Below are 24,077 nucleotides of genomic sequence, written 5' to 3' on the forward strand. Positions count from 1 at the left end.
GGTCAGTAGACAGGCTGTATGAGTAAGGCTTCCTCACTGTGTCTGGAGACCAGTCTCCCGACATCAGCTACTCCACAGAATAGCTGTCCCATGCTCAGTGGTGACCTAGGTTCTCACCATTGGGTAAACTGATCTTCTCCAATTGAATGAAGGCTTTTTTGACAGTTAGAGAATACATTGATGGATAGGTTGGAGTTCAGCCTTCAGGGGAAAAGCCCACAGCTGGTTTGAATCTAATGTTTAGTAGACGCAGTGGCCAATTTCTTTAAGATTTAATTTATGTATGAGTACACTGTAACTGTCTTCAGACACACACAAGCCAACATGTGGTTGCTGGGAATTGAACTCAGGACCCCCAGAAGAGCAGCTTGTGCTCTTAAACCACTGAGCCACCAACCACTCCAGCCCCAAGACCAATTTCTAACAACTTGGAGGCTTCTATAGCATCCAAGTGTTCCCAGTTCACACAGTGCACCAGACTGACACAGCCACCATAGCACATATATTTTCAAGAGTGGATTGAGCAAGGCGGGAGGGGAGGAGCTGGACACGGGGCCCAGCTGCTGCTCATCTTGTACAGGCAGTCGGAGAGACTCAGTCTGACCTTCACACCCCTCTGTTTATTCTCCCTTATGGCTGGGAAGATGACCATGCAGGCATAGAAAACCTAACACACCATTCAGCAACATACAGACTAACTTAGAGCAAGGTAGAGATCAGCGTGGCCCCTGTGCCAGCATGGCATGCAAGTTCATGAAGCACTGTTTTCTGTATATTTTTTATTATGTAAAAAAGAGCTTTCCAAAAGCTGTATTTGGCATGAGCGAATGCCACTGCTAATGCTGCCAGTGGCCAGGCACAGGTGCGTGAGGCCCTGAGGAGTGGGAAGAAGGAAGAGGTAACAGGCAGATCAGGAAATAGCCAGCTCAGGTCCCTGCCCTGGGAGCCCGCAGGATAAAGGCCGTGCAGAAAGGAGTAACATGTGATCCTCTTTGGTCAAGCAAAGACCCATATACGGGCCCAGAAGGCAAAAGGGCACAGGCTCAGCCCTGGAGCCGCGCTGTGGAGGCTCATCACACTGGGGCAAGAGGCGAGGCGAGAAGACGGAGCAGTGCCAGGCTGTCAGCCCTCAGCTCCTAGGAACCGCCCTTATCTCTGTCATCCATCAGGTCATACCTAGGGAAGCAAGGACACAGAGTTCAGGCAGAATGAAGACTCCTCTTACATTGGTTTTGTTTTCTGAGATTCTGTCTGCATCCCAGGCTGGCTGAGAGCTTGCTATAGAGCAAGCCCAGGCTGATCTTGAACTCTCAATTTTCCAGCTTCCTGCAGACTCAAACTAAAGCCATAAGCCACCACGCCCAACTGTGTTCTCTCCTACAAGAAAGATGAGCCAAGGGCGTGCTTGAGGGAAGCTGAGGTTCTACGTCCCGAGACTGGAGTTTATTTCTCCAGTATGCATAGCCAGTCCCACCCACTCCTGTGAAGACACTCACCACTGGGCTGCACCCTGGGAAAGGTCTATCTCTGCTAGATCCAGCTGCACCTGGTTTGGAGGGTGACAGGGAACAAGATGTCATTTTGGTATTTTCTTTCTATCTTCCTTCCTTCCTTTTTCTTTTTCTTTCTTTCTTTCTTTTTTTTTTTTTTTAAAGATTTATTTATTATATGTAAGAACACTGTAGCTGTCTTCAGACACTCCAGAAGAGGGCATCAGATCTCGTTACGGTTGGTTGTGAGCCACCACGAGGTGGCTGGAATTTGAACTCAGGACCTTTGGAAGAGCAGTCAGTGCTCTTAACCACTGAGCCATCTCACCAGCCCATTTTAGTATTTTCAAAGGACCTGTCTTATCAACATACTTTTATCATTTCAAACCACTGTGGGAGGTTACGGTCACACCCCAGGTGAACCACTGTGTGAGGATAGGGTCACGGTCATGCCCCAGATGGCACCAGCAGCTTTAGTCCTGGCCTTCTCACCTTCCCCAGAAGCTCACGCTCTCGTGACATGAAGGAGGAGTTTGACTTCACAGAGACATCGAGCTTCCGCCTGAGAGTCCCATCCAGGGGCAGATCCCACTCAAACCTGGGGAAAGCACTAGATCTTAGAGCCAGGGTCCCACCGGAAGCCTTCCCCCGACTCCCACCACCCCACGCCCGTTTACTGACCGCTCATTGAACTCAGGATTGAGGGTCCTCTTCTTCTGCGGGGTCTTCCTCTTGGTGCTTCGGTTCTTGTCTGGGAGCAGCAACACTGACACATAGGGGTCTGGGAGATCACGTCCATTTTGTCGAAGGGCCCTGCAACAGAAGGATGTGGGCATTGGAGCATTCAAGGCAAAGGACGGAGGGGACCATAGAGGACAGGTGGCCAGGGTCTCACCGGCAGCTGTGAATAATGCTGATCAGCTTTTGTTCGTCGCTGTGGTACCACACTGTCAGCTTCACCTGGCCCAGGGGCCCAACGGGAGCCTCAGAGGGACTGTAGGAAGAGGGAGACCAAGCATCTAAGAACCCCGTGACTCATCTCCATCCTCCTGCCTGCACATTACCTCCCCTTCCAGCCCCTTACCTGTCACCATGTGTTAGGCGATGCCTGACCTCTAGGACCGGGGAGGCAGGGTGAGTGGGTCCCCCTAAGGCCTCAGGTTCGTCATTGAGCGAGGAGGAGCTGTGACTGTGGCTGTAGCTGTGGCTGTGGGCTTCCACTCCCGAGTGCTGAGATACCAGGATCTGGGGGCAGGAGAGGTTTGAGCCGGGCAGCATGGTTCCCAGTGCCCGAGGGCTGCTCCTGACATCTCCCACCCTCTGGAGCCTAAGCCTTCCTGCCCTGGTACTCACCCCAAGCTGCGCTCTCATCAGCACCTGGCCCTGACCACTGAGTGCAAACCAGTGGTCCAGGCAGAGCTGGTCCTCCTGGAGGAGCTCAGAGAGAGGAAGGGATACAGAGCCCAGGGTGCCGGTCCCTTCACCCCGAACCTGTGGGGCAAATGCAGTGATAAAGTATTGAAGCTTGGCATTCAAAGGCTCGGGTGGTTTTGGTGAAAGTTCCTATCTCAGCCTCGCCAGTGTTAGGATTACAGGTATGTGCCATAGAGCCTCCTGTCTACCTTCTACTTCAATTAAAATAGTCTCTACTTTCTACTCTCTAAGCTTTGACAGACTTACCAGTAGAACCAGCAGAATGGAAAAAAAAAAATGGCAGGAACTAAAGGTAAATTGCCAGGCAGTGGCACACACCCCAGCACTTGGGAGGGAGAAGCAGGCGGATCTCTGAGTTTGAGGCCAGCTTGGTCTGCATGGTGAGTTCCAGGACAGCCAGGGCTACACAGTCTCAGTAAAAAAAAATTAAATAATAGCATAGGGCTAGAGGTGCAGCTCATTTGGTAGCGTGCTTGCAGCTCTGGGTGGAGGCCCTAGCTCCACATCAGACCGGGTGTGCTGGTGCAAGTCTGTCGTCCTGGAACTTCGGAGGCAGAAAGAGGAGGGTCGCCCTCAGCTGCATACTGAGTTTGAGGCCAGCTTGAGCTCCGTGACTCCCTGGCTCAGAAAGTTTCCAGCCTATCATGCTCTCATTTCTACATCCCGAGTGTAACATTTAAAACCTTCCTGCTGCAGATGTGAGTGGTAGAGAGAGGGCCCAGCTGCAGAGTATTGGCTGCTGTTTGAGAGGACCTGAATTTGATAACCACAACTGTCAACCTCTTCTGGTTTCCCTAGGCATCAGGTATGCACATGGTACACAAACACACATGTAGATAAATCACCCATACGCATAATTAAAATCTTAAGTATAGCTAAACATGCTTGCATTTCTATTTTGTATTTCCTAACTTTTTAAATTTTTTGTGTTTTGTTTTTGTTTTGAGACAGGGTTTCTCTGTGTAGCCCTGGCTGTCCTGGACTTCTTGAACCCACAGAGATCCACCTGCCTCCTGAGTACTGGGATTTATGGTATGCACCACCACACACCCAGCCTAGTAATTTCTAATAGTCTAATTTTTTGCCTTTTGAAACTTAACTTGTTTCCTGCAACCTTCTCTCTAAGGTCCCCTGAAGGATTCTTCCAGTATCTGAGTTGTTACGAGTGAGCTGTAGCCCACAAGTTTCCACAAGGGGGAAAGCTGTTAACACCAAAGACTTCAAATTCAAAGACTGTTCTCTGTTCCCTTCCTCTCTCAAACAAGAACAGCAGGTGGATGAAGCATGCCTGTAATTCCAGCATTCAGGAGGTCAGTCTAGGGTACAGTCTAAGCCGCTGTCTCAAAAAGTCACCAACAACAAAGATGCCAGGAAGTTCTTGTTGTTGTTTCGATGCACTAATTTTTTAACAGGGAAAAACAACAAAACAAAACAAAGAGCCAGGCTTGGTAGCACACACCTTTGATTCCAGCACCTGGGAGACAGGCAAGAAGATGGCTCTCTGTGAGCTCTAGACCAGCCAGGTTATATGAGAATTGTTTTTTAGGAGATGACCCAGTGGGTAAGAGCATTTGCAGCAGGGGCATGAAGACCCGAGTTCACGCCCCACAAACCAACACAAGTGCCTATACTACAAGCCTGTGCCACCACACCCTGGCCAGCTAGTCCCTTAGGTCTGCCTACTCCTCCTACCATCCTGGTTGGCCACAATCCTCCTAACTCAGGTCTGAAACATTCACTCACATTTTAGCATAAAATATAAATTCCTTTCTTTTTTTCTTTTGAGACAGGGTCTCATAGAGCTAGGCTGGTCTTAAAGCCATTACATAGTGAACCCAGAACTTCTGCTTCCATCTCCCCAGTGCCAGAAGCACAGGCAAACACCTGTGATTCCTATACATACCTAGCCAAAATTCTTTTGGGGGGGGAATTGAATTTAGGGTCTTGAGCATGCTAAGCAAATGTTCTATCCAGAGCTACATCCCATCCCTAACCCAAAATCTTAGCATGATACTAAGAATTCCCTATTGGGGCTGGAGAGATGGCTCGGTGGTTAAGAGCACTGACTGCTCTTCCGAAGGTCCTGAGTTCGAATCCCAGCAACCACATGGTGGCTCACAACCACCCGTAATGAGATCTGACACCCTCTTCTGGTGCTTCTGAAGACAGCTACAGTGTACTTACATATAATAAATAAATCTTTAAAAAAAAAAGTCCCTATTATGAGCCTCTCTATAATTTATCTTTATTTTTTTCCTCATCCTGGAAGGCATTGCTGTTTTATTTAAAACTGTGGGGTTTGCACCTGGTGTGTTAATCCCAGCACTCAGAAGGATCTCTGAGTTCCAGGCCAGACTGGTCTACAAAGCAAGTCCAAGACAGCCAGGGCTTGTTACACAGAGAAACCCTGTCTCAATAAATAAATAAATAAATAAATAAATAAATAAATAAATAAGTAAATAAAAATTTAACATTTAAAATTCTGGTCTTGTTTTATTTATGTGTTATGAGAAGATGCATTCAAGGACCGTATGAGGCATCTGATCCTACAGGGCCGTAGTGCAGGTGTATTTGTAAGCTGCCCGCTGAGATCCACCACTGACCTTTCTAGTCTTGCTGCTTAGGGCCTCTCTGCCCTTAAGTTCCAAAGCCTTCCAAGGATGCGTCTCTCACCACCCCACCTCCCTGGTCTGGTAGAACCCCTCCTCTTCTCTCCTCACTTCTGCCTTTACCCTCACCTATTCTTCTAGACGTGTCCTCCCATGACACTGACTCAAGCTTCCCTTCCCGTGATGGCTTGTATATGCTCAGCCCAGGGAGTGATACCATTAGAAGGTGTGGCCTTGGAGTAGGTGTGTCACTGTGGGCATGGGCTTAGCTAGGTTTAGCTGCCTGGAAGTCACAGTATTCTGCTGGCAGCCTTCAGATGAAGATGTAGACCTCTCAGCTTTGCCTGCACCACGCCTGCCTGGATGCTGCCATGTTCCCACTTTGATAATAGACTGAATCTCTGAACCTGTAAGCCAGCCCCAATTAAATGTTGTCTTTTCTAAGACTTGCCTTGGTCATGGTGTCTGTTCACAGTAAAATTCTAACTAAGACACTTCCCTTTTGTTTGTGGTGGTGGTGTTTTTTGAAACAGGGTCTTACTAGCCCAGGTAGGCCTTGAACTCAGGGCAATCCTCCTGCCTCAGATTCCCACGAGCTGTGATCACAGGTGTTTGCCACCAGGAGCTTTCCTTCCTGGCCACCCTGTGCCTGGTGGGAATTTACAGTACCTGCAGCTCCAGGCTCTCAGCGTGTGGCTTCCTGATGAGAAAAGAGGCACTCTCCTCCCAGACAGGGGCCGAAGATTGGGAGACAGTCTGTTGGAGACGGAGGGGTTAGGATGACTGGCCGGTACAGGATCTTGCAGTCTTCTACCTCCTGTCCTTAGTAGCGGAGCATCTCCTCCTACCTTGGTTTTATGGGAAGTCTCTCCCACGGTGATAGTAGCGTAAGGGCTGGGAGGCTTGGTACCTTTTCGGAGCTGGGAGGAGAATATCAGTTGCTCGTTAATTTAGACCTAGCCCCCCGACCTTGTACATTAAAGCCAGAAAACCGCATCTCCATTTTCACGTGACAGCCCCCACCCTCATAGTTTCAGATAATCTCACCGGAACACCAACCCGGCTAGGAACCTACGGGGGCGGGCCAAGAACCTATGGGGCGGGGCATGTAGGGCTGCTGGCTCTTACCGGCAGATCTTCTGCCCGCTCCAGGAAGACGGACAGCAGGGCTGCTGCCAGCTCTGAACTCTTCTGAGTCTGGATCAGGCTGTTCACCTGCAGCACCTGGGGACACACAGCGGGCGGGCTGTGGACGGGACTGACACCCTGGGACCCGAGACGCGCTTTGGTGGACGCTGACAAGAGGGTGCACCCTGCCCAGTCCTGCTCCTCTCTCTCTCACCTCCTCTAACTCAGCAGCAGTCGGTCTAGGGGTCAGACGCTCCAGGCGCAAGTGCAGGCGCCCGGATGGGACATCCTCCAGGGTCAGCCACTGTGGATACAGGCAGGAAAGGTTGAGGATGAAAATGAGGCCCGGGTCAAGATCAGGGGACACTGGCTCTCAGTGCATGCTCACCTCATCAAGAAAGCCACTGTTGAGCACTGTGGTGAGACTCACTTTATACCTGTGGTGGAAAATAAAGGCGAGGCTGACAGTTGATACCATGGCCTATGGGGTCCAGCCTATCCTCCTGCCTGAACTGCTTCCTATCATCTTACCTGCCCAAAAAGTCATCCTTGTCCAAGTCCTTATCAAAGACCTCAATCTCAAGCTCTTGGCCAGGGATTGATGTGACAATCACCTAGTGGGAGAAAAGGGAAATCTCTCCTTTTCCTCTTTAAAAGACTACTCACCCCCATCCGCTGACCACACCCCCATCAGATAACCACACCTCCATCTGCTGACCACACCCCCATCGGTTGACCACATCCCCATGACCATAGAATAGCAGTCACTGTTGGGGCAGATAGAGGAGTCCCAGCCACTCACTTCTGACCTCAAAAACCTCATTCCAGCGGGGATTGAGATCTTCCCGAACAACATGGGTCCGGAAACTTTTTCCTGCCACCTTTAGTTTGACGTAGGGGTCTGATTTGCCCTTCACCAGGCCTCCCAAGAAACGGTCTTTGGCAATTAGGTCCTGCGCTTCTAATACATGGATCCGAAGAACATTCTACAGAAGGAACAGATGCTGACCAAAGGGAGCAAGAACTCTCAGAAGCAACCCTTAAAGCAGGTTTGGTACACAGTGTGGGCAGACAGAGCCTTCTAGTTTCCAGGTATCAATTTACCTCAGTCCCAAAGTGGCTGTTAGGGGTTGTGTGATAGGGCCGAGGTGGGGCATCCACACTGCTGCCTGTCTCTAGGCTCTCACGGTCCCAGTCCTGGGCACCAGGCACAGTGGGGAAGCGGATTTCCGAGTAATCTAAGTATAAGATCTGCAATATAAGAAAGACAGCGTGATTGTACAGTGCAGGCAGGCAGCAGATGTGCTCCTGTGCAGGCACAAGCGAGGACAGAGCAGGGGCTCAGCTCATTCCTTCCCCGACAGCACAGCACTTTTCGATGTGCCTGCAAATGGTAGCTCCTCTTCCGCGATCTGAATACCAGAGGGTCCACAGGTCTCCCAGCCCCCAGCGCTTCCTCCAGAGCCATACCCGCATGACCAGTTTCATGTAGAGCCTGGAGTTTGGGCCTGAGCTGCTGAGCTGGAACCACTGGTCCAGGGTGAGTTCAGAGGCAGTCAACAGGCGCGCAAGAGGGAGAGTCAGGGCCCCTAAAGTCAGGGCTCGGGAGTCGTCCTTCACCTGCCGGCAGCGCACAGGAATGGAGGTGAATTGTTAAAGGAGGAGGCATATTGAGGAAACCATAACACGACTCCAGCTCTGTTCTCCCTCCCGTCACAAACCGTTTTCTTACCATCTTTTGTCAACACCACCATCTCCTCTTCTACCTTTGCTCCTAACGTCCCCAGAGAACGTTTTCAGTGTCTCCCCTGCCTATTTCAACCCTACTTACTATCCTTTAGGCTCAGTTGAGATCTTTATTTGAAATGTTTGAAAAAAAAAATCTTGTGTGTGAGTGTTTGACATACATGAAATGCGTCCCAAGTGCATGTTTGGAGGTCAGAGGACAATTTTGTGGAGTTGGTTCTCTCATTCCACCTTTATGTATCTCTGGGGATCAAATTCCTGTTGCCAGGCTGTAGATCTATCAACTGAGCCAGTGCTTTGCTGGCCCGCCCCCAGTCTCCATGCCCTACTTACTCCAGCCCCCTGTGTCTTCTCTGATGACCTTCAGAGACTGCACCTACATGTTTCCTCTATGAACCTGACCAGCAAGCAAGGAAGGGATGGTACAATGTTTCATGACTGCTCTATGACCTTTAAATGCTAAATGTTAATTTTATTGGGGCACAATCTCCCCACCATAAAAATTACTCATTTCAAGTACAGAGTTACCAATTATAAAAATTAATTTTAAGCCAGATGTGGTGACACACCTTTATGCACTAAGACAGGGGCCGGTGGATTTCTATGAGCTTGAGGCTAGCCAGGTCTACACAGTGAGACCCTATCAAAAAAAAAAAAAAAAAAAAAAAAAAAAAAAAACTAGGGAAGAATTGTGGGCGGGGGTAACTAGGAGGGGGTAGTGAGCGGGATGTAAAGTGAATGTAAAATAATAATAAAAAGTTACAATGGGAGCTGAAGCGATAACTCAGGGGTTAAAAGCACTGGCTGCTCTTCCAGGGGTCCCGAGTTCAATTCCCAGCAGCCACATGGTGGCTCACAAACCACCTGTAACGGGATCTGACGCCCTCTTCTGGTGTGTCTGAAGACAGCTACAATGACCTCATGTACATAAAATCAATAAATAATTAAAAAAGAAAAAGGAAAGAAAGCAGGGAAAGACATGTACCAATAAAGCCTGGGAAGACTGGACGAGGCAGACAGGACGAGGCAGCTCTCACCTGTACATCAAGCTCCTGGCTTCGAGGGTCCTGCAGGAAAAACCGGAAAGCCTCTTCCCACACCGGGCTGTTGGTGCTGTAGGTAGCCTGAGGGGGGCGACACAGGACACATAACCAGTACCATTCCCATGTGGGTTGAAACTCTGAACTAGCAAGCATCCTAAGGCAAGGCCTGCTCCCCCTTATCCTGAACCAGGGCTGTGCTCACCCCTACCTTGCTCTCCCGGGTCACATCCTGAACTGATAGTTGCACCATGGGGTTGGGTTCCTTGTTGCCTTTCTTCAGCTGTGTTGGGGGAAAGAATTTAGATGTCACCCTTCGAGTGCTGGGTGTCTGGGATCTGATGATGTTAGGTGGATCCAGCAGACTCTTCCTCAAGGTGGACCTGACCCCTCCTGAGAACTGTTGCAGGCAAGGGCATCTGCATCCTCAGCAAAGGAGGCGTGGGCATCCTTTCCCCCCGAGGCTCTGATCCATCTACACCACAAGCCAAACTCACAGGAAGGTCCTGGGCTCGGTCCAAGTAGACAACGAGGATGGCAGCCGATGGGGGCTCTGGCCGAGAAGTGATGCCCCGATTCCACTGCAGGACCTGGGAGGAGGAAGCAGTGGTCAGACCTCACCCTCCCGCCCCTGATGTCCCCAGCCTCCTGTGTCCCATGCAGCTTACCTGATCCAGCTTCTCTGCATCTGGCAGGAGTGATAGCCATTCTAGTCTCAAGTGAACTTGGCCTTGCCCGCCTTGCAGAGGGTACCACTGAAGGGAGTCAAAGGGAGACAAGCGGAGATCAGAGACCACCCAGAAGGCAGCAGCTGTCACTTCCCAGAGAGTGAGATCACTTCCTCTTCTCCCAACTTACATTATCCAGGACTCCAGCCTGTAATACCTTCCCCACGTCCAGCTTCATTCTGGAAGAGGGGGTGGGGTGGGGAGAAGAAGAGAGGAGAGGAGAGGAGAGGAGAGGAGAGGAGAGGAGAGGAGAGGAGAGGGACATAATTAGTAGCAAGTCAGCGGGTTTCCCTCCACTCACCATCCAGGAATAACCGGAGAATCCTTTTTATTTTATTATTTTTAAAAATTCTGTGTGTGGATGTGTACATGTGAGTGCAGGTGCCTAAGAAGGCCAGAGGGATGGAAGCTGGAGATACAGGAGGTTGTAAGCCTCCCTGGGTGCTAGGGATCGAACTCTGGTCCTCTACAAGAGCAGTACACGCTTAGTGGTTACATGGAGGGGAGGGAGGGACAGAGGGACAAAGGGAGGGTATGTGTTGTGTGTGCATACTCTGCTACTTCCAGAATCTTGGTAACATTGGGACTTTAGAATCTAAAATGGGCAGTCTCACCTTCCCAGAAAATCATCTTTATCTGGATCTTTGTCAAATACCTCCACCTCGATCTCCTGTCCTGGAACCTCGTGGACTATCACCTGGAGAGCACAGAGGACTGTGGTCTTAATGAGCTGTAGCTATGCAGGCCATCCAGTCAGCAGCTTCTCCCACCATCGCCTCTCAGGGCCTCATGTTGTGTGCATATACACACACACACATGCACACATACATGCACACACACATGACACACATAGCCATGCACACACGCACACACATACACACACACACACACACACACATTCCTCGGCTTCCTACCTCATACATCTCTCCCCAGTGAGGGTACACACACATGCACACGCATGCACACACGCCCCTTGGCTTCCTACCTCATATGTCTCTCCCCAGTGAGGGTTGAGCTCCTCATCTATGACACGGCTGCAGAACGTCTGGGTGCCCACACGGACGAGCGCGTAGGGATCCGATTTGCCCTCAATCAGGCCTTTCACATACTTGTCCTTGGAACTCAGACCTCGGGCTGCCAGCAGGTGAATCCGGATAATGCCCTGGGGTCAGGAATCCACCGGTGAGAAACTAAGACCCCAGCACAGGGCCCTTGAGAGAAAGCTCAGTCTTCTGAGAGGTGCCATACCCTGGGTAGTGGGGACCGCAGCTGGGCCACATCTTGAAGGTCGGGCACAAGGGGCACCAACAGTCGGTTAGGGAGCACGAGGAAGGCAGCAATGGAGTCCATGATCATGGTGTCAGAGAGTGAGCTAAATGGGATAGGGGAGAATGGTTCAATGTCTTAGGGGTTTTTCCCCTACACCAACTGTGTTTCTTCCTGCAGAGAAAGACTTAAACCTTTAAATCTCACTGCATATCTCTGGCTGAGCTCGAATTTGTTGTGTAGTCCATGATGGCACTAAACTCCAACCTCCCACGTCCCAGGATTATAGATGTGTGCCACCAACACCTGGGTGTTGGCACTTTGGGAAGTCCAGACCCTTTCTTTATTTCACATTTGTTTTATCTGTGTGTGCACATGCATGCATGCATGCCATAGGGTATGTGTGGAGGTCAGAGGTCAGCCATGCAGTGTCTATCAGGCTTGGCAGCAAGCACCTCTGCCCACCTCAACCTTTCTTGTTCTTTTTGCCCCTGCTTGAAGAGTCTCCATTCCCTACCAAAGTGCCTGTTTCTCCCGCAGAACTAAAAAACCCCAGTCTGAAACTTTCCTGGGGTTTACGTCAGATCTCCCCAGGCACAGTGAGGACTTGGAGGCACAGGCTAAAGTGTCCTGCTTTGTATCTCTGAACCTCTGCCCAGGATTGGGATATTTGGGAGGGTGCTCAATACCTAAGTCCTGGGATATCTAGCAGGTTGGTCATCCCTGTCCAGTTGATGTCAAGCGTCTGGAACAGAAGGGCAGAAGTCAGGACAGATCTTAGAGAGCATGGGCATGCTTAGCCTCTGATCAGTGTTCTCAGTGTCCATAGCTACCTATCTGTACCACCTCTCTTCCCAAACCCACGTCCCATGTCTCCCATCTCCCACCAGTGCTCTCCTTACCGGGCGTTTGATAAAGAACATGGACACAGCCCCCACGATAGGAAGGTCCCCTGTGAGTGGCTCAAGAATCACTCGCAAGACACCATGGAGCTGGAGGGAGAAGAGAAGATGAACACCCTGGGTCCTCCCACACTTCTTAAGCCTCAGTTAATCTGAGGCCCCCTCCTCCCCAGAGTCCATGACACTTAGAACAAAGACCCTGTAAAAGGGCCCTGATGTCAGCCCCACCTGCATGCCCTTGACTCCAGCTTTGCAGAAATATTTCTTCACCTCCACGTCAATCTGTACATCACCTACATAGCTGGGAGGTCATAAGGAAGAGAATAAAGGAGTGAGCACTATAGGCCTGGGGAGAGTAGGGGGAGCTGAGTACTCAGGGGTGACCAGGACCCTGGCAGGGGAGCAGGGCAGCGGGAAGTTACCTGACATTCAAGTCCAACAGAATCTGATCTTTCCTCTGACTAGGGTGAACTTTGACGCCAATGATTCGTAATGGCTAAAGAGAGAGGTGAGCTCAGGAGAGGTAGGAGGGGAAAAGTGTACTCAGCCCTTGGGGTGTCCCACCACCCCCTATCCACTTCCTCCCACAAGTACCTTTTCACCCAGCTCCACACGTGTGAATGTGAATGTCTGCAGATGAGGGTTAGCTCCCCGGACAGCTGGGGCCACTGTCTCCGCCAGAAGCTTCTCCATATACTGGCCTAGGAAGGGCCACACCTGAGCCACGATCTGGGAGGAAAGGAAAGAACACTGTCAGAGGAGAGGCCCAGGGTCCTCCAAAGCAGTGGTTCTCAACCTGTGGGTGGTGACCCTCAGGGGGGTCAAACGGCCCATTAACAGGGGTCATCTAAGACCACCGGAAAACAGATATTTACATTACAATAGAAAATTTACAGTTATGAAATAGCAGTGAAAATAATTTTATGGCTGGGGTCACCACAACATGAGGAACTATATTAAAGGGTCCCAGAATCATGAAGCCGAGAGCCACAGGTCTAAAGGCAAGTTCTATCTGGGCATGACAGCCTACAGCTGCTTTCTGAGGCCCGATGCTACAGTGGGAAGATCAGTTGAGGCTGCCCTGGGCTCAGTGTCCAGAGCTGAACATGGAGATACGGTCCTTTCGGCTCACCCCATGGGCAGCTCAGGGGACCATGCTCTAGCTGAAACGGAGGTGTGGAAAGGCATCGAAAGAGGAATAAACCCCACCCAGGGAAAAAAAAAATCAAAGCTGAGGCAGTCCTCACCTTGTTCAGCCATTCGGCCTTTTCCACATCTGGGAAGCTGACCTGGCGGAGAAGAGACAGAAGGCAGAGGCAGTGATGAGCACACTTGACATCCACACTTCCTAAGAGGCTCATGGGATGCAGCATGTCCATCTGGCAGGGACTCCTCACACCCAGGGCTTGGGTGGCAAGGTTTCTTCCCTCCCTCTCCCCCACCACATTTTGTTGTTGTTGTTGTTGTTCTGACGACTTATTTTATGTACATCGGTGTTTTGCTTGCATGTATGTCTGTGTGAAAGTATCAGATCCCTTGGATCTCGCAGTGTGAGCTGCCATGAGGGTGCTGAACCCAGGACCTCCGGAAGAGTAGAGTCAGTGAGTGCCCTTAACCAGCGATCCATCTTTCTACCTCTCCCCCACATGCACGCTTTTTTTGTTTTAATGACTTATATGCATTGGTGTCTTGCCTACATGTATGTCTGTATGAAGGTGTCAGATCCCTTGATTCTAGAGTTACAGGCAATGTGAGTTGCCATGTGGGTGCTAGGAATTGAACCCAGGTCCTCTGGAAGAGTAGTCATTGCTTTTAACCACTGAGCCATCTCTCTACACCCCCCCCCCTTTTTTTTTTAAAGAAAGTTTGAGTTTATTAAGAGACAGTTTTAGCTGGCTACGGGGACACGAACATATATTGCCAACACTTGGAAGGTAAATGCAAGAGGGCAGGGAGTTCAAAACCAGTCTGGGCTATATGAGACTATGAGTTAAACAAAGGGGGAAAAAAGTTGTTTTTCTGTTTGTTTGTAGATAGGGTTTCAATATGTAGCCCTGGCTGACCAGGAACTCACTATAAAGACCAAGATGTCCTCCAGTTCACAAAAATCCACCTGCTTCTGCCTCCCAAGTGCTAGGATTAAAGGCGTGTCACCACGCCCAGTAAGAAAAAAGTTTCAACACAGATCCAAGCATACAATCCCGGGGGTGGGAGAATTCTTTCCTTAGAACTTGGGGACACTGAGGCTTCTTTAATAAGGGGAGTGGGTAGGATGTGGGGCCACATAGAGATGCTTCAGCTAGCTCAGAGATGCGAAATGGCAGCTTCTGGGGCCAAGGAGGGGGAGGGGGAGGAGTCTTGAAGAGAAGGGTACATTCTTTCAGGAGGAGATCCTGTCAAATCAGAACTCCGGGGAATCCTGGGATGAAGAAGTCCTAGTTCCTTTGTCCAGCCTTCCCTGCTCCCCTGGGACCGGGCGTGGGCTCCAGTATAAGAAGGTGAAGAAGAAACCAAACCCTGATAACCTAGAGACTGGCAGGAAGTCTTAGGCCTGGTGCGCTGGTGCGCTAGTGCCTGCGCAAGCCTCCGCACTCTCTCCCTCATTCCTTTCCTCCCTAGCTCCTTTCTCTTTCTTCCTGAGTGGGAAAGGACACCTGTGCTGTACACGGAGGTAGGGAGGTGTTGGGTTAATTCCAAGGATAAAGAGTAGCAATAACAGTTGCTACTTAGGGCACATGAAACCGTTTCTTCTTCTTTTCTCTCCAGGGAATGGCAAGTGTGACTGGTGTCTGCCTCTCTCTACCTGTCACCTCTAAGTGAGAAGAGTAGGGAGGGTACCCCAAAGGGGTTGGTAACCCGCTCAGCTTAGCAAGGTCAGAGGGAGGCATCTTTTCAGCCCAGGAGACAGGGTATAGTAATGAGGGCCTGGGTCGGCTGAGCAAACGAGCGAGCGAAGGCTGCTCACAGTCCGGAAAAGGGTGGGGCCGCCCTGGGTACGAGTAAAAAGGAGCAGCGGGAACTACAGCTGCCGCACTACCCTCTTCCCAGAACCTCCTCCTCCCTTAGCCCAGCAGCCCGGCTGGCTTGAGGCTGGAAGGCGACCGCGATAGGTCATTTCCAGGTGCTGGGACTCAGCGGAACAATGCTTGCAGGGCTGGGTCTCAGCGGGTACCTAGAGACAAGGCAGGAAACGGAAAACCCTAATGCCCTGAAGTAGATAAAAAGCCTTGAAAGCGCTAGCAAAGGCGGGGGAACCTCTGAGCCATCGCGGGGTGGGGGGTGGAGGGATCCCCAGAGGCAGCGCGGCAAAGGCGCGAGTGGCACCAGAAGTCAGGAGGAGCGAGCATTCTACACGCTTGGCTGGGAGCGGCAGCTCAGATGTACTGCTGTAGTCCGAGGAGACGGAGGAAGAAGTCCCGATTCCGTGGAAGGATCCGCTCTGCGGCAAGGGTGGGCGGGGAGAGTGGGTGGCCGCGTCCAGGAGTGGTGCGTCCCAGCACACAAGCGCTAACGGGACGATGCAAAGTCTGGGGGCCCGCTGTCCTAGGTGGGGGAGCTGACTTTGTAGGGTGGGAGAGCCCCAAGTTGAGGGGCTAGGAAGAGCTATACTGCACCAAGGGCTGAAGTGGTAACTCACCCAGGCAGGTAGTTCCCGGTGGCTCATATAAAGCGTCTCTGCGGTGATCCGCTCCTCGTCATCCAGCAGCTGCCTCGCTGCCCTCAGGCTCCGTTCTTTCCCATCGCGGACCCGGCGCCAGCCCAAGTACAGGGCGAGGCCGAAAAGCACGAAACCTACGCTAAGACCCGCTGCCCCTGCCAGGTACACCGGCACCAGCACCAACAAGCGGCGCCCGAAGGAAGTCAGCACCGCCAGGGCCTCGCTCGCCGCACCTGGGCCGGCAGGTGGGACCCCGGAGCCCCCGTCCCGCGTGGAGTCCGTGGCAGGGGGCTGCCCTGACGGCTCGGGGCTGGCGCCCTCTTCAGGGGAGTGCTCCATGGGGCAGCTTCTGGGAGTGCCCGCCCGAGCAGCTGCAGGCAGCTCAGTGTCTGGTCCAGCTCCCCCCCAGTAATATATGGTGCTCCCCCCGGGACCTCAAGCCCCGCCCCGCCCCTGCCTGTTGGGGCAGCGCCGCGTAGACTTGGGAAGCTAGAGAGGACTTGGGATGGCAGGGCCTCCGTGATTGGACCAGAGGGTCAAGATGGGAGGGTTGGATGGCGGGAAAAGGGGGGGAAAGAAACCAAAAGACAGTATTTGACTGGTCACGGAGAGAACGGGGCGTAGCGTCCCACTTAAGAGGCGGGAGCAGCTGCTCCTCCCACGTGGGATTGGAGCGCCTGTGGAGTTACGTCATGCAGAGCCGCTACTCTAATTACTGAGTTCAGAGTGAGCTAGAGTTGAGGGTGTATCTCTCCACACGTTCAAATGGTTTGGCAGGGTTTGGTCTGAATCTTAAATATTCTTTGTCAACTTTCCCAGCGTTTGATACTCAGAGAACGTTCGTTTTTGCCTCTAAGAATATTCTTTGAGTTTTTACTGGCTGCCCTTGCGAAACGTTAGGGAAATTAGACCGATTTAGAACGAAAGTCTAGGATGACCGACCCTGTCTAGCGGCCCTGTCTGTGCTGTCCTCAGTCCCCCTATCTTGTCCGTGAAAAGGAACAAGTCAGCGACAGCTGGGGCGTGATGAACATTAGAGTTCTAATACTCCAGTCTTGAAGAAGTGGGGTGAGGGGAGGAGATCGGTAGATAAGTGAGATTTTGTTTCTTTTTAGAATCCAGAGTTAGTCATCTCTATCATAGAGGGCCGATTAAGATTATAGTCAGGGAGGGGCGGTGTTCAACGGCAGCAGTAATTATTACATTTTGCAATAGTTTCCTGATGCTGACCAAAATCAGGTCGGGGAGGAAAAGGTCTGTTTGACTTACACTTCCATATCATAGTCCATCATTGAAGGGAGTCCAGGCAGGAACTGAAACCGGGCTGGAACCTGGAGGCAAGAGCTGATGCAGAGGCCATGGGGGGCGGGGGACGGGGTGCTGCTCACTGGCTTGCTAAACCGGCTTTCTTTCTTTCTTTCTTTCTTTCTTTCTTTCTTTAAGATTTATTTATTATATGTAAGTACACTGTAGCTGTCTTCAGACACCCCAGAAGAGGGAGTCAGATCTTGTTACGGATGGTTGTGAGCCACCATGTGGTTGCTGGGATTTGAACTCCGGACCTTCGGAAGAGCAGTCGGGTGCTCTTACCCACTGAGCCATCTCACCAGCCCCCGGCTTTCTTATAGAACCTAGGACCAGCAGCCCAGGGATGGCCCCCGCCAACCATGGGCTGGGCCCTTCCCTATCAATTAAGGAAATGTTCTACATAGAGGTTTGCCTACAGATCTTATGGAGGCTTCGTCTCAATCAACGTTCCTTCCTCTCAGACGACCCTAGACTATGTCAAGTTGATATAAAACTAGCCAGCACCCTTGGGAACATCTAGGACACTAAAATGAAGAATTCTGACAGACGGGATGGTACATAGCTGTAATCCCAGCATTTTGGAGGCTAAGGCAGCCTGAGATAAATAGCAGAAACAAAATAAAACAAAACAAAAGGAGGCAGGGGTTGGGGGATACAGAAAGGAGGGGAGGAGGAAGGAACAGGCTAGGAAGACAGCTCTGTTTATATAGCCCAAGCATGACGACCTAAATTCATTCCCCAGCAACCACAAGCAAAAGGCCTTTGCTCCACAAGCTTAGTGACCTGAGTTTAGATCTCTGCCATCCCGTCTGTAAAATCCAGATATGGTAGCTCACTGCTAGCAAGACACACACTCTCTCTCTTTCTCTCTCTCTGTCTCTCTCTCTGTCTCTCTCTGTCTCTCTGTCTCTCTGTCTCTCTCTCTCTCTCTCTCTCTCTCTCTCAAAAGATTAAGTGGGGCTGGAGAGATGCTTCAGTGGTTAAGAGCACTGACTGCTCTTCCGAAGGTCCTGAGTTCAATTTCCAGCAACCACATGGTGGCTCACAACCACCTGTAATGGGATCCGATGCCCTCTTCTTCTATGTCTGAAGACAGTGACAGTGTACTCACATACATTAAACAAACAAACAAATAAATAAATCTATCTTACAAAAAAATTATAATAGAAGATTAAGTGGAGAGCTATAGAAATGGCTCAGTGGGTGAAGGCACTTGCCACCAAGCCTGAAGACCTAAGTTCAATGCCCCAGACATACATGGTGGAAGTGGAAAGCCAACTCCTGAGAGTTGTCAGGTTGTCCTCTGATCCACCCATGTTCCCTGTGATACACACAGCTTTTAAAAATATTATTTATTATTATTCATACGAGTACACTGTAGTTGTCTTCAGACACACACCAAAAGAATGCATCAGATCCCATTACAGATGGTTGTGAGCCACCATGTGATTGTTGGGAATTGAACTCAGGATCTCTGGAAGAGCAGCAGTCAGTGCTCTTAACCGCCGAGTCATCTCTCCAGCCCAATACATGCAACTTTAAAAGATGATTTCACTATGTAGACCAGTCTGGCTCTGTACTTAAGGAAATCCAACTACCTCTGCCTCCAAAGTGCTTACATTAAAATAAATGTATAAACAATCAAAAAAATAAAATAAATGTATAAACCATCAAACTTGGCCTTTTTAAATTTTTAAGTTAATATTTTATGTGGGTATGAGTGTAGGTCAGAGAATAACTTTCTGGAGTTGTTTTTTTTTTACATGGAGTGTGTGTGTGTGTGTGTGTGTGTGTGTGTGTGTGTGTAGCTCAGAGGACAACCTTCAGGACTTGGTTCCTCCACCTTAGGCTCTAAAGTGACCTGAACTCAGGTCCTCAGGCTTTGCACAGAAAATACTTTGACCAGCTGATCTTCTGATAACCCTATAAAAGAGTTGTGGATGTCTGTGTGTGGATATGTGTATAGGTGTGCAGGTGCCTAAGGAGGCTAATATCAGATGCCTCTGGAGCTGGAGTTGTGATCTACAATAATATTTGGTGTTGTGAACTAAATTCTGGGCCTCTGGAAGAGTAGTATATGCTCCTCTCTGGGCTTTTTTTTTTTTTTTAAGAAAGGCTTTCATATCCCAGACTGGTCTCAAACTCAAATGAGCTAAGGCTGATCTTCAACTTCCTCCTGCCTCAGCACTTGTAATGTTGAAATTATAGCCATGTGATACCATGTCTGATTCCTGATATAGACATTCTAATAAAGAGTGTAAATACTGTAGGACTGGAAAGATGGTTCAGTGGTTAAGAACATTGGCTGTTCTTGCAGAGGGCCCAGGCTCAGGTCCTAGCTGTGGCTGTTTTGATAGGAATGACTTCAATAGGCTCATACATTTGCATGCATGGTCATTAGAGAGCGAGGGGGATTCGGTGGTGTGCCTTGTTGGAGGAAGTGTAACTTGGGGTGGACTTTGGGATTTCATAACCTCAAGCCAAACCAAGCGTCTCTCCCTTCATGCTGCCTGAGTTTCCATGCTCCCTGCCTTGAGGAGGATAATGGACTAAACCTTAAACTGTAAGCAAGTCTCACTAAAATGCTTCATAAGAGTTGTTATGGCTGGGCATGGTGGCACACCCCTTTAATCCCAGCACTTGGGAGGCAGAAGCAGGTGGATTTCTGAGTTCGAGGCCAGCCTGGTTTACAAAGTGAGTTCCAGGATAGCCAGGGCTACACAGAGAAACCCTGTCTTGAAAAAAGAAAAAAAGAAGAAGAGATATCCATCCTTCTCTTGGCATGAATTTTGCCTTCTACCCTGCCGACAGTTCTCAGGACAGCACTACATCCCTCTGCCTCCTTTCCTTGGTCTCCATTTACACATGCTCCCATTCTCTAGAATTCCAAAACTGCTCTTTGTCACACTTCAAGAGGCGTCTGCCTACATCTCCAGGCCCCATGCCCGCTACTCTTAACCAGCCTCAGAGGACACAAACCAGATAACCTAGGTTGCTTCGATCTCTTTTATCCAAGCGATTTCCATGTCCTGTCTCTTTACCCTGCAAAACTCCCTTGTTGGCAGTCCAAACCTAAAAGAATCTTCTACCCAGTCCAAGACCTTTGCTCCATTACATTTCCATTTTCTGTCTTCACTCTGTAGCTCCCAAATATTACACATTCTACCCACAAGCCCTAGACAACACCATCCACAGCTAACCTGTCTACATGTTCTTCCAGGGGGTCTCTCTGCTTATCTCTGAATCTAACAAGTTATCTCTAGATTCCCACCACTTTCTCAACTCCTGATTTACAGAGCATCCTGACCCCTTGCACCATCTCAAATTCTCTCCCTCTAAACTTCTGTCATTGAAAATTCATCAAAATTCATCAGTAGGGCTGGTGAAGTGGCTCAGCAGGTAAGAGTACTGACTGCTCTTCCAAAGGGCCTGAGTTCAAATCCCAGCAACCATCCGTACTGAGATCTGATGCCCTCTTCTGGTGTGTCTGAAGACAGTGACAGTGTACTCAGACATAAAATAAATCTTTATTAAAAAAAAAAAAAAAAAAAAAAAAGGTCTTATAAGCCTCAGATCCACCTGTCACAGGTCTAATGGACTCCAGAAAGTACTACTGTCAACCAACAGCCTAACTTCCCTCCCAACTATCAAGACCTTGGGCTTGAAAGTTTAAAATGTTCACCCAAGATTAAAAAAAAAAAATCCCCAGGCCAAGCAATAGAGCACATGCCTTTAATCCCAGCACTCAGGAGGCAGAGGCAGTTGGATCTGTGAATTTGGGGGTAGTCTTGTCTATAGAGCAAGTTCCAGAAAAGCCAAAGTTCCAAAGAAACCCTGTCTCAGGGGGAAAAAAATTACCTTAGCTGGGCGGTGGTGGCACACACCTTTAATCCCAGCACTCGGGAGGCAGAGGCAGGCAGATTTCTGAGTTCGAGGACAGCCTGGTCTACACAGTGAGTTCCAGGACAGCCAGGGCTATACAGAGAAACCCTGTCTCAAAAAAACAGAAAAAAAAATTACCCTAAACTCCTGAACTTCTGTCCCTAGGCTGTCTGTCCCAGCAAATTTCAATTCAACTACAGACTCCTTCAGCAGCTCCAGGTATTCCCTCATAACCGCATCCTAGACTGCTCCATAGCTGCTAGTCCCAGGTAATCCAACCTCAGGAAATGCTCCAACACTGCCTACACTTCCATAGCCCCAGATGGTCCTGCAGAGCCTGCACATCAAAACAGCCTGCTCTTTCCGACCTTGACCAACATTCCAGCTTCCTTGGCTGCCTAACAATGATACCCCAATGTAGCAGAAATTACCAGATAGAACAGTGTCCACTTACCAACACCCAGCAACCCAATAATAAATCAAAAAGGAGTGAATGAAGGAGTCTCTAGCAGACCCAAGCACTGCACACAAGTCTTCCCACCCCACTTCCATTCCCTTGCTAAACCATTAGATTACATTCTGAAAGCTAGCCCCCTAGGTCTGTTCCTTCATGTGGCCACTGACTCTTTCCTGAGACAATCACCAAGGTCCACCAATGAGAATTCATCACTTGGCTAACATGTCCAATGAGAATTCATCACTTGGCTAATGTGTCCAACCAGGGTTCACCAACTCACCCTAACACAAATTTATTTTTCCCCTTACAAACTCCTGCAAAAACTGTCTGCTGCTTGCTCTCTGTCTGTTCCCCCCTCCTCTGCAGCCCTTCTTGTCCATCCCGGATAATAAATCTTTGTGCTGATAACTTGGTATCTGGGATGTTCTAAGCTGACCCCAAGATGGCGTCAAAGCTTTACAGATAAAAATTTTAAAGAATATGCTGGGTATGGTGGCAGACACCTTAATCTCACCATTTAGGAGGGAAGGACAGGTTGATCTCTTTTTTGTGTTTTTTTTTTTGGGGGGGGGTATTTATTTATTTATTTTTTTATTTTTATTTTTCCGAGACAGGGTTTCTCTGTGTATCCCTGGCTGTCCTAGAACTCACTCTGTAGACCAGGCTGGACTCGAACTCAGAAATCTGCCTGCCTCTGCTCCCAAGTGCTGGGATTAAAGGTGTGCGCCACCACTGTCCGGCCCAGGTGCATCTCTTGAGTTTGAGGCCAACTCAGTTTACAAAGTGAGTTCTAGAACAGTTAGGGCAACACAGGTCTTGCTTGAACCACGTGCCCCCCCTCCGCCCTGCTTCTCTCTCTCTCTCTCTCTCTCTCTCTCTCACACACACACACACACACACACACACACACACACACACACACACACCATGGGCAGAAATACAAATACAGTGAATGGATTCTCAGAACCACAGCCCTGAGACTAAATGGTGTCCCTCTATAGCAGTTGAGACTTAGCTAATCTTGTCACATGAGTCATTTGTGTGCACTAATAATAATTGAGTAGCGTGGGCACCGGGCTATCTTGTTGCAGAGTAAATGTTACAGTTCCATTAGTTCCTTTCTGGCTGTCTGGGAGGAGCTAATGAGGAGTTAGGTGAACTTAGGCATCTAACTGTTGGCATCAAGGCACCAGAAGTCATGGTCAGGTCTGCTCCTCCGGCTGTCAAGCTTGGCAGCAGACATCTAACCACCTCAATGGCTCTTGTCTCTTTTTTTTTTGTTTGTTTGTTTGTTTGTTTTTTCGAGACATGGTTTCTCTGTATAGCCCTGGCTGTCCTGGAGCTCACTTTGTAGACCAGGCTGGCCTCGAACTCAGAAATCCGCCTGCCTCTGCCTCCCGAGTGCTGGGATTAAAGGCGTGAGCCACCACGCCCGGCAGCTCTTGTCTCTTTATTTTTGGCTTTAGATTTGGGCTTTGTTTGTTTCTGCATTTCCTCATGACTGTCAGCGAGGTGGGATCATTGGGGAACTATTCCAAGGTCGAGAGGTGTGCAGGTTGGTGCTGGTTAGCACTGTTAAAGATGGGAGAGAGTGGTGACCATGGCCAGACTTTGACATCCTTTGCTTGGACTTTGAGAACTCCTCAGTGGTGGAAAACTGGGGTTGATGGCAATGGTTGCTTTCTCTGGGCTAATATCATCTTCCCATCCGTGTGCTAGCTTTAGGGCCTGGCAGTAGGCAGCAGGGTTTGACTATGGGATTGTTAGAAGAAGAGGCTCCTAGCTATTAATTTTGTCACCTGAGATGCAGCGGAAGGCCCTCCAAGGTTGAGAGTTTCAAGGACTGTAATCATAAGCTTTTCTACCCAGCCTCTTTGTTCCCAGAAATAATGACTCTGAGACCTAATATTTCATGAATAAATGCTATAAGTTTTGGCTTGTTCCCTTGACTGCCTTATAACTTAGTTACCCGTTTATTCTTTTCTAAGTCCTGCCACCTGGTTGGTTACCTCTCCTCAGATTCTTGCAACCATCTCTCCAGAGTTCAGGGTGAATCTCCTGTGCCTGACTTTCCCAGAATCCTCTCTCTCTCTCTCTCTCTCTCTCTGCCAGATGTCCCACCTTATAATTCTGCCTCAGTTCATTGGCCATAGGCTTTTTATTGACAGGTGATCCTTCCATACACTGCACAAGAGATTCTCTCTACAAAGGACAATTAAGGTTCTTAGGTGGGCTAGTTAATTGAATGACTGTCTTTGTAGGACTTTAAGACCATAAATGATCAGGCAGTGGTGGCACATGCCTTTAATCCCAGCACTTGGGAAGCAGAGGGAGGCAGATTTCTGAGTTCAAAGCCAGCCAGGTCTAAAGAGTGAGTTCCAAGACAGCCAGGGCTACACAGAGAAACCCTGTCAAAAAAAAAAAAAAAA

General features: G+C 49.6%; 1 protein-coding gene, 1 long non-coding RNA gene and 1 other non-coding gene across 3 annotated transcripts; 1 reads left to right on the forward strand and 2 right to left on the reverse strand.

The window, feature by feature from the left end:
* Positions 1-764: 764 nt before the first annotated feature.
* Positions 765-16,376, reverse strand: Esyt1 (extended synaptotagmin-like protein 1). The gene is made up of 31 exons (NM_011843.2): positions 15,981-16,376; positions 13,591-13,632; positions 12,938-13,072; positions 12,766-12,839; positions 12,572-12,644; positions 12,344-12,433; positions 12,131-12,186; positions 11,424-11,547; positions 11,161-11,337; positions 10,790-10,872; positions 10,306-10,354; positions 10,116-10,202; positions 9,945-10,037; positions 9,659-9,730; positions 9,445-9,531; positions 8,132-8,281; positions 7,766-7,912; positions 7,471-7,647; positions 7,193-7,275; positions 7,050-7,098; positions 6,876-6,965; positions 6,662-6,757; positions 6,382-6,453; positions 6,203-6,289; positions 2,844-2,981; positions 2,575-2,735; positions 2,386-2,484; positions 2,172-2,303; positions 1,983-2,088; positions 1,497-1,546; positions 765-1,176 (listed from the first exon to the last, which is right to left on the reverse strand). Exons 1-31 carry the CDS (start codon positions 16,338-16,340, stop codon positions 1,137-1,139), a joined length of 3,279 nt encoding a protein of 1,092 aa, NP_035973.1. The 5' UTR covers positions 16,341-16,376; the 3' UTR covers positions 765-1,136.
* Positions 2,485-2,547, reverse strand: Mir6916 (microRNA 6916). The gene has a single exon (NR_105881.1). It is a non-coding gene; the product is annotated as a microRNA 6916 (primary transcript).
* Positions 2,978-6,206, forward strand: Gm51823. Its single transcript, XR_003949054.1, has 3 exons — positions 2,978-3,729; positions 3,876-3,956; positions 4,051-6,206. It is a non-coding gene; the product is annotated as a predicted gene, 51823 (long non-coding RNA).
* Positions 16,377-24,077: the final 7,701 nt, after the last annotated feature.

The sequence above is a fragment of the Mus musculus genome, chromosome 10 (assembly GCF_000001635.26).
Source record: "Mus musculus strain C57BL/6J chromosome 10, GRCm38.p6 C57BL/6J".
Classification (NCBI taxonomy): domain Eukaryota; kingdom Metazoa; phylum Chordata; class Mammalia; order Rodentia; family Muridae; genus Mus; species Mus musculus.

Bases quoted from the DNA above. Each gene is read 5' to 3' on its own strand.
- Esyt1 (NM_011843.2), bottom strand. From the start codon at position 16,340: ATGGAGCACTCCCCTGAAGAGGGCGCCAGCCCCGAGCCGTCAGGGCAG. The intron at 12,645-12,765 runs GTAACTTCCCGC...ATGACCTCCCAG, and splicing joins CTGTTGGACTTGAATGTCAG to CTATGTAGGTGATGTACAGA. The intron at 7,913-8,131 runs GTATGGCTCTGG...CTTATATTGCAG, and splicing joins ACATGAAACTGGTCATGCGG to ATCTTATACTTAGATTACTC.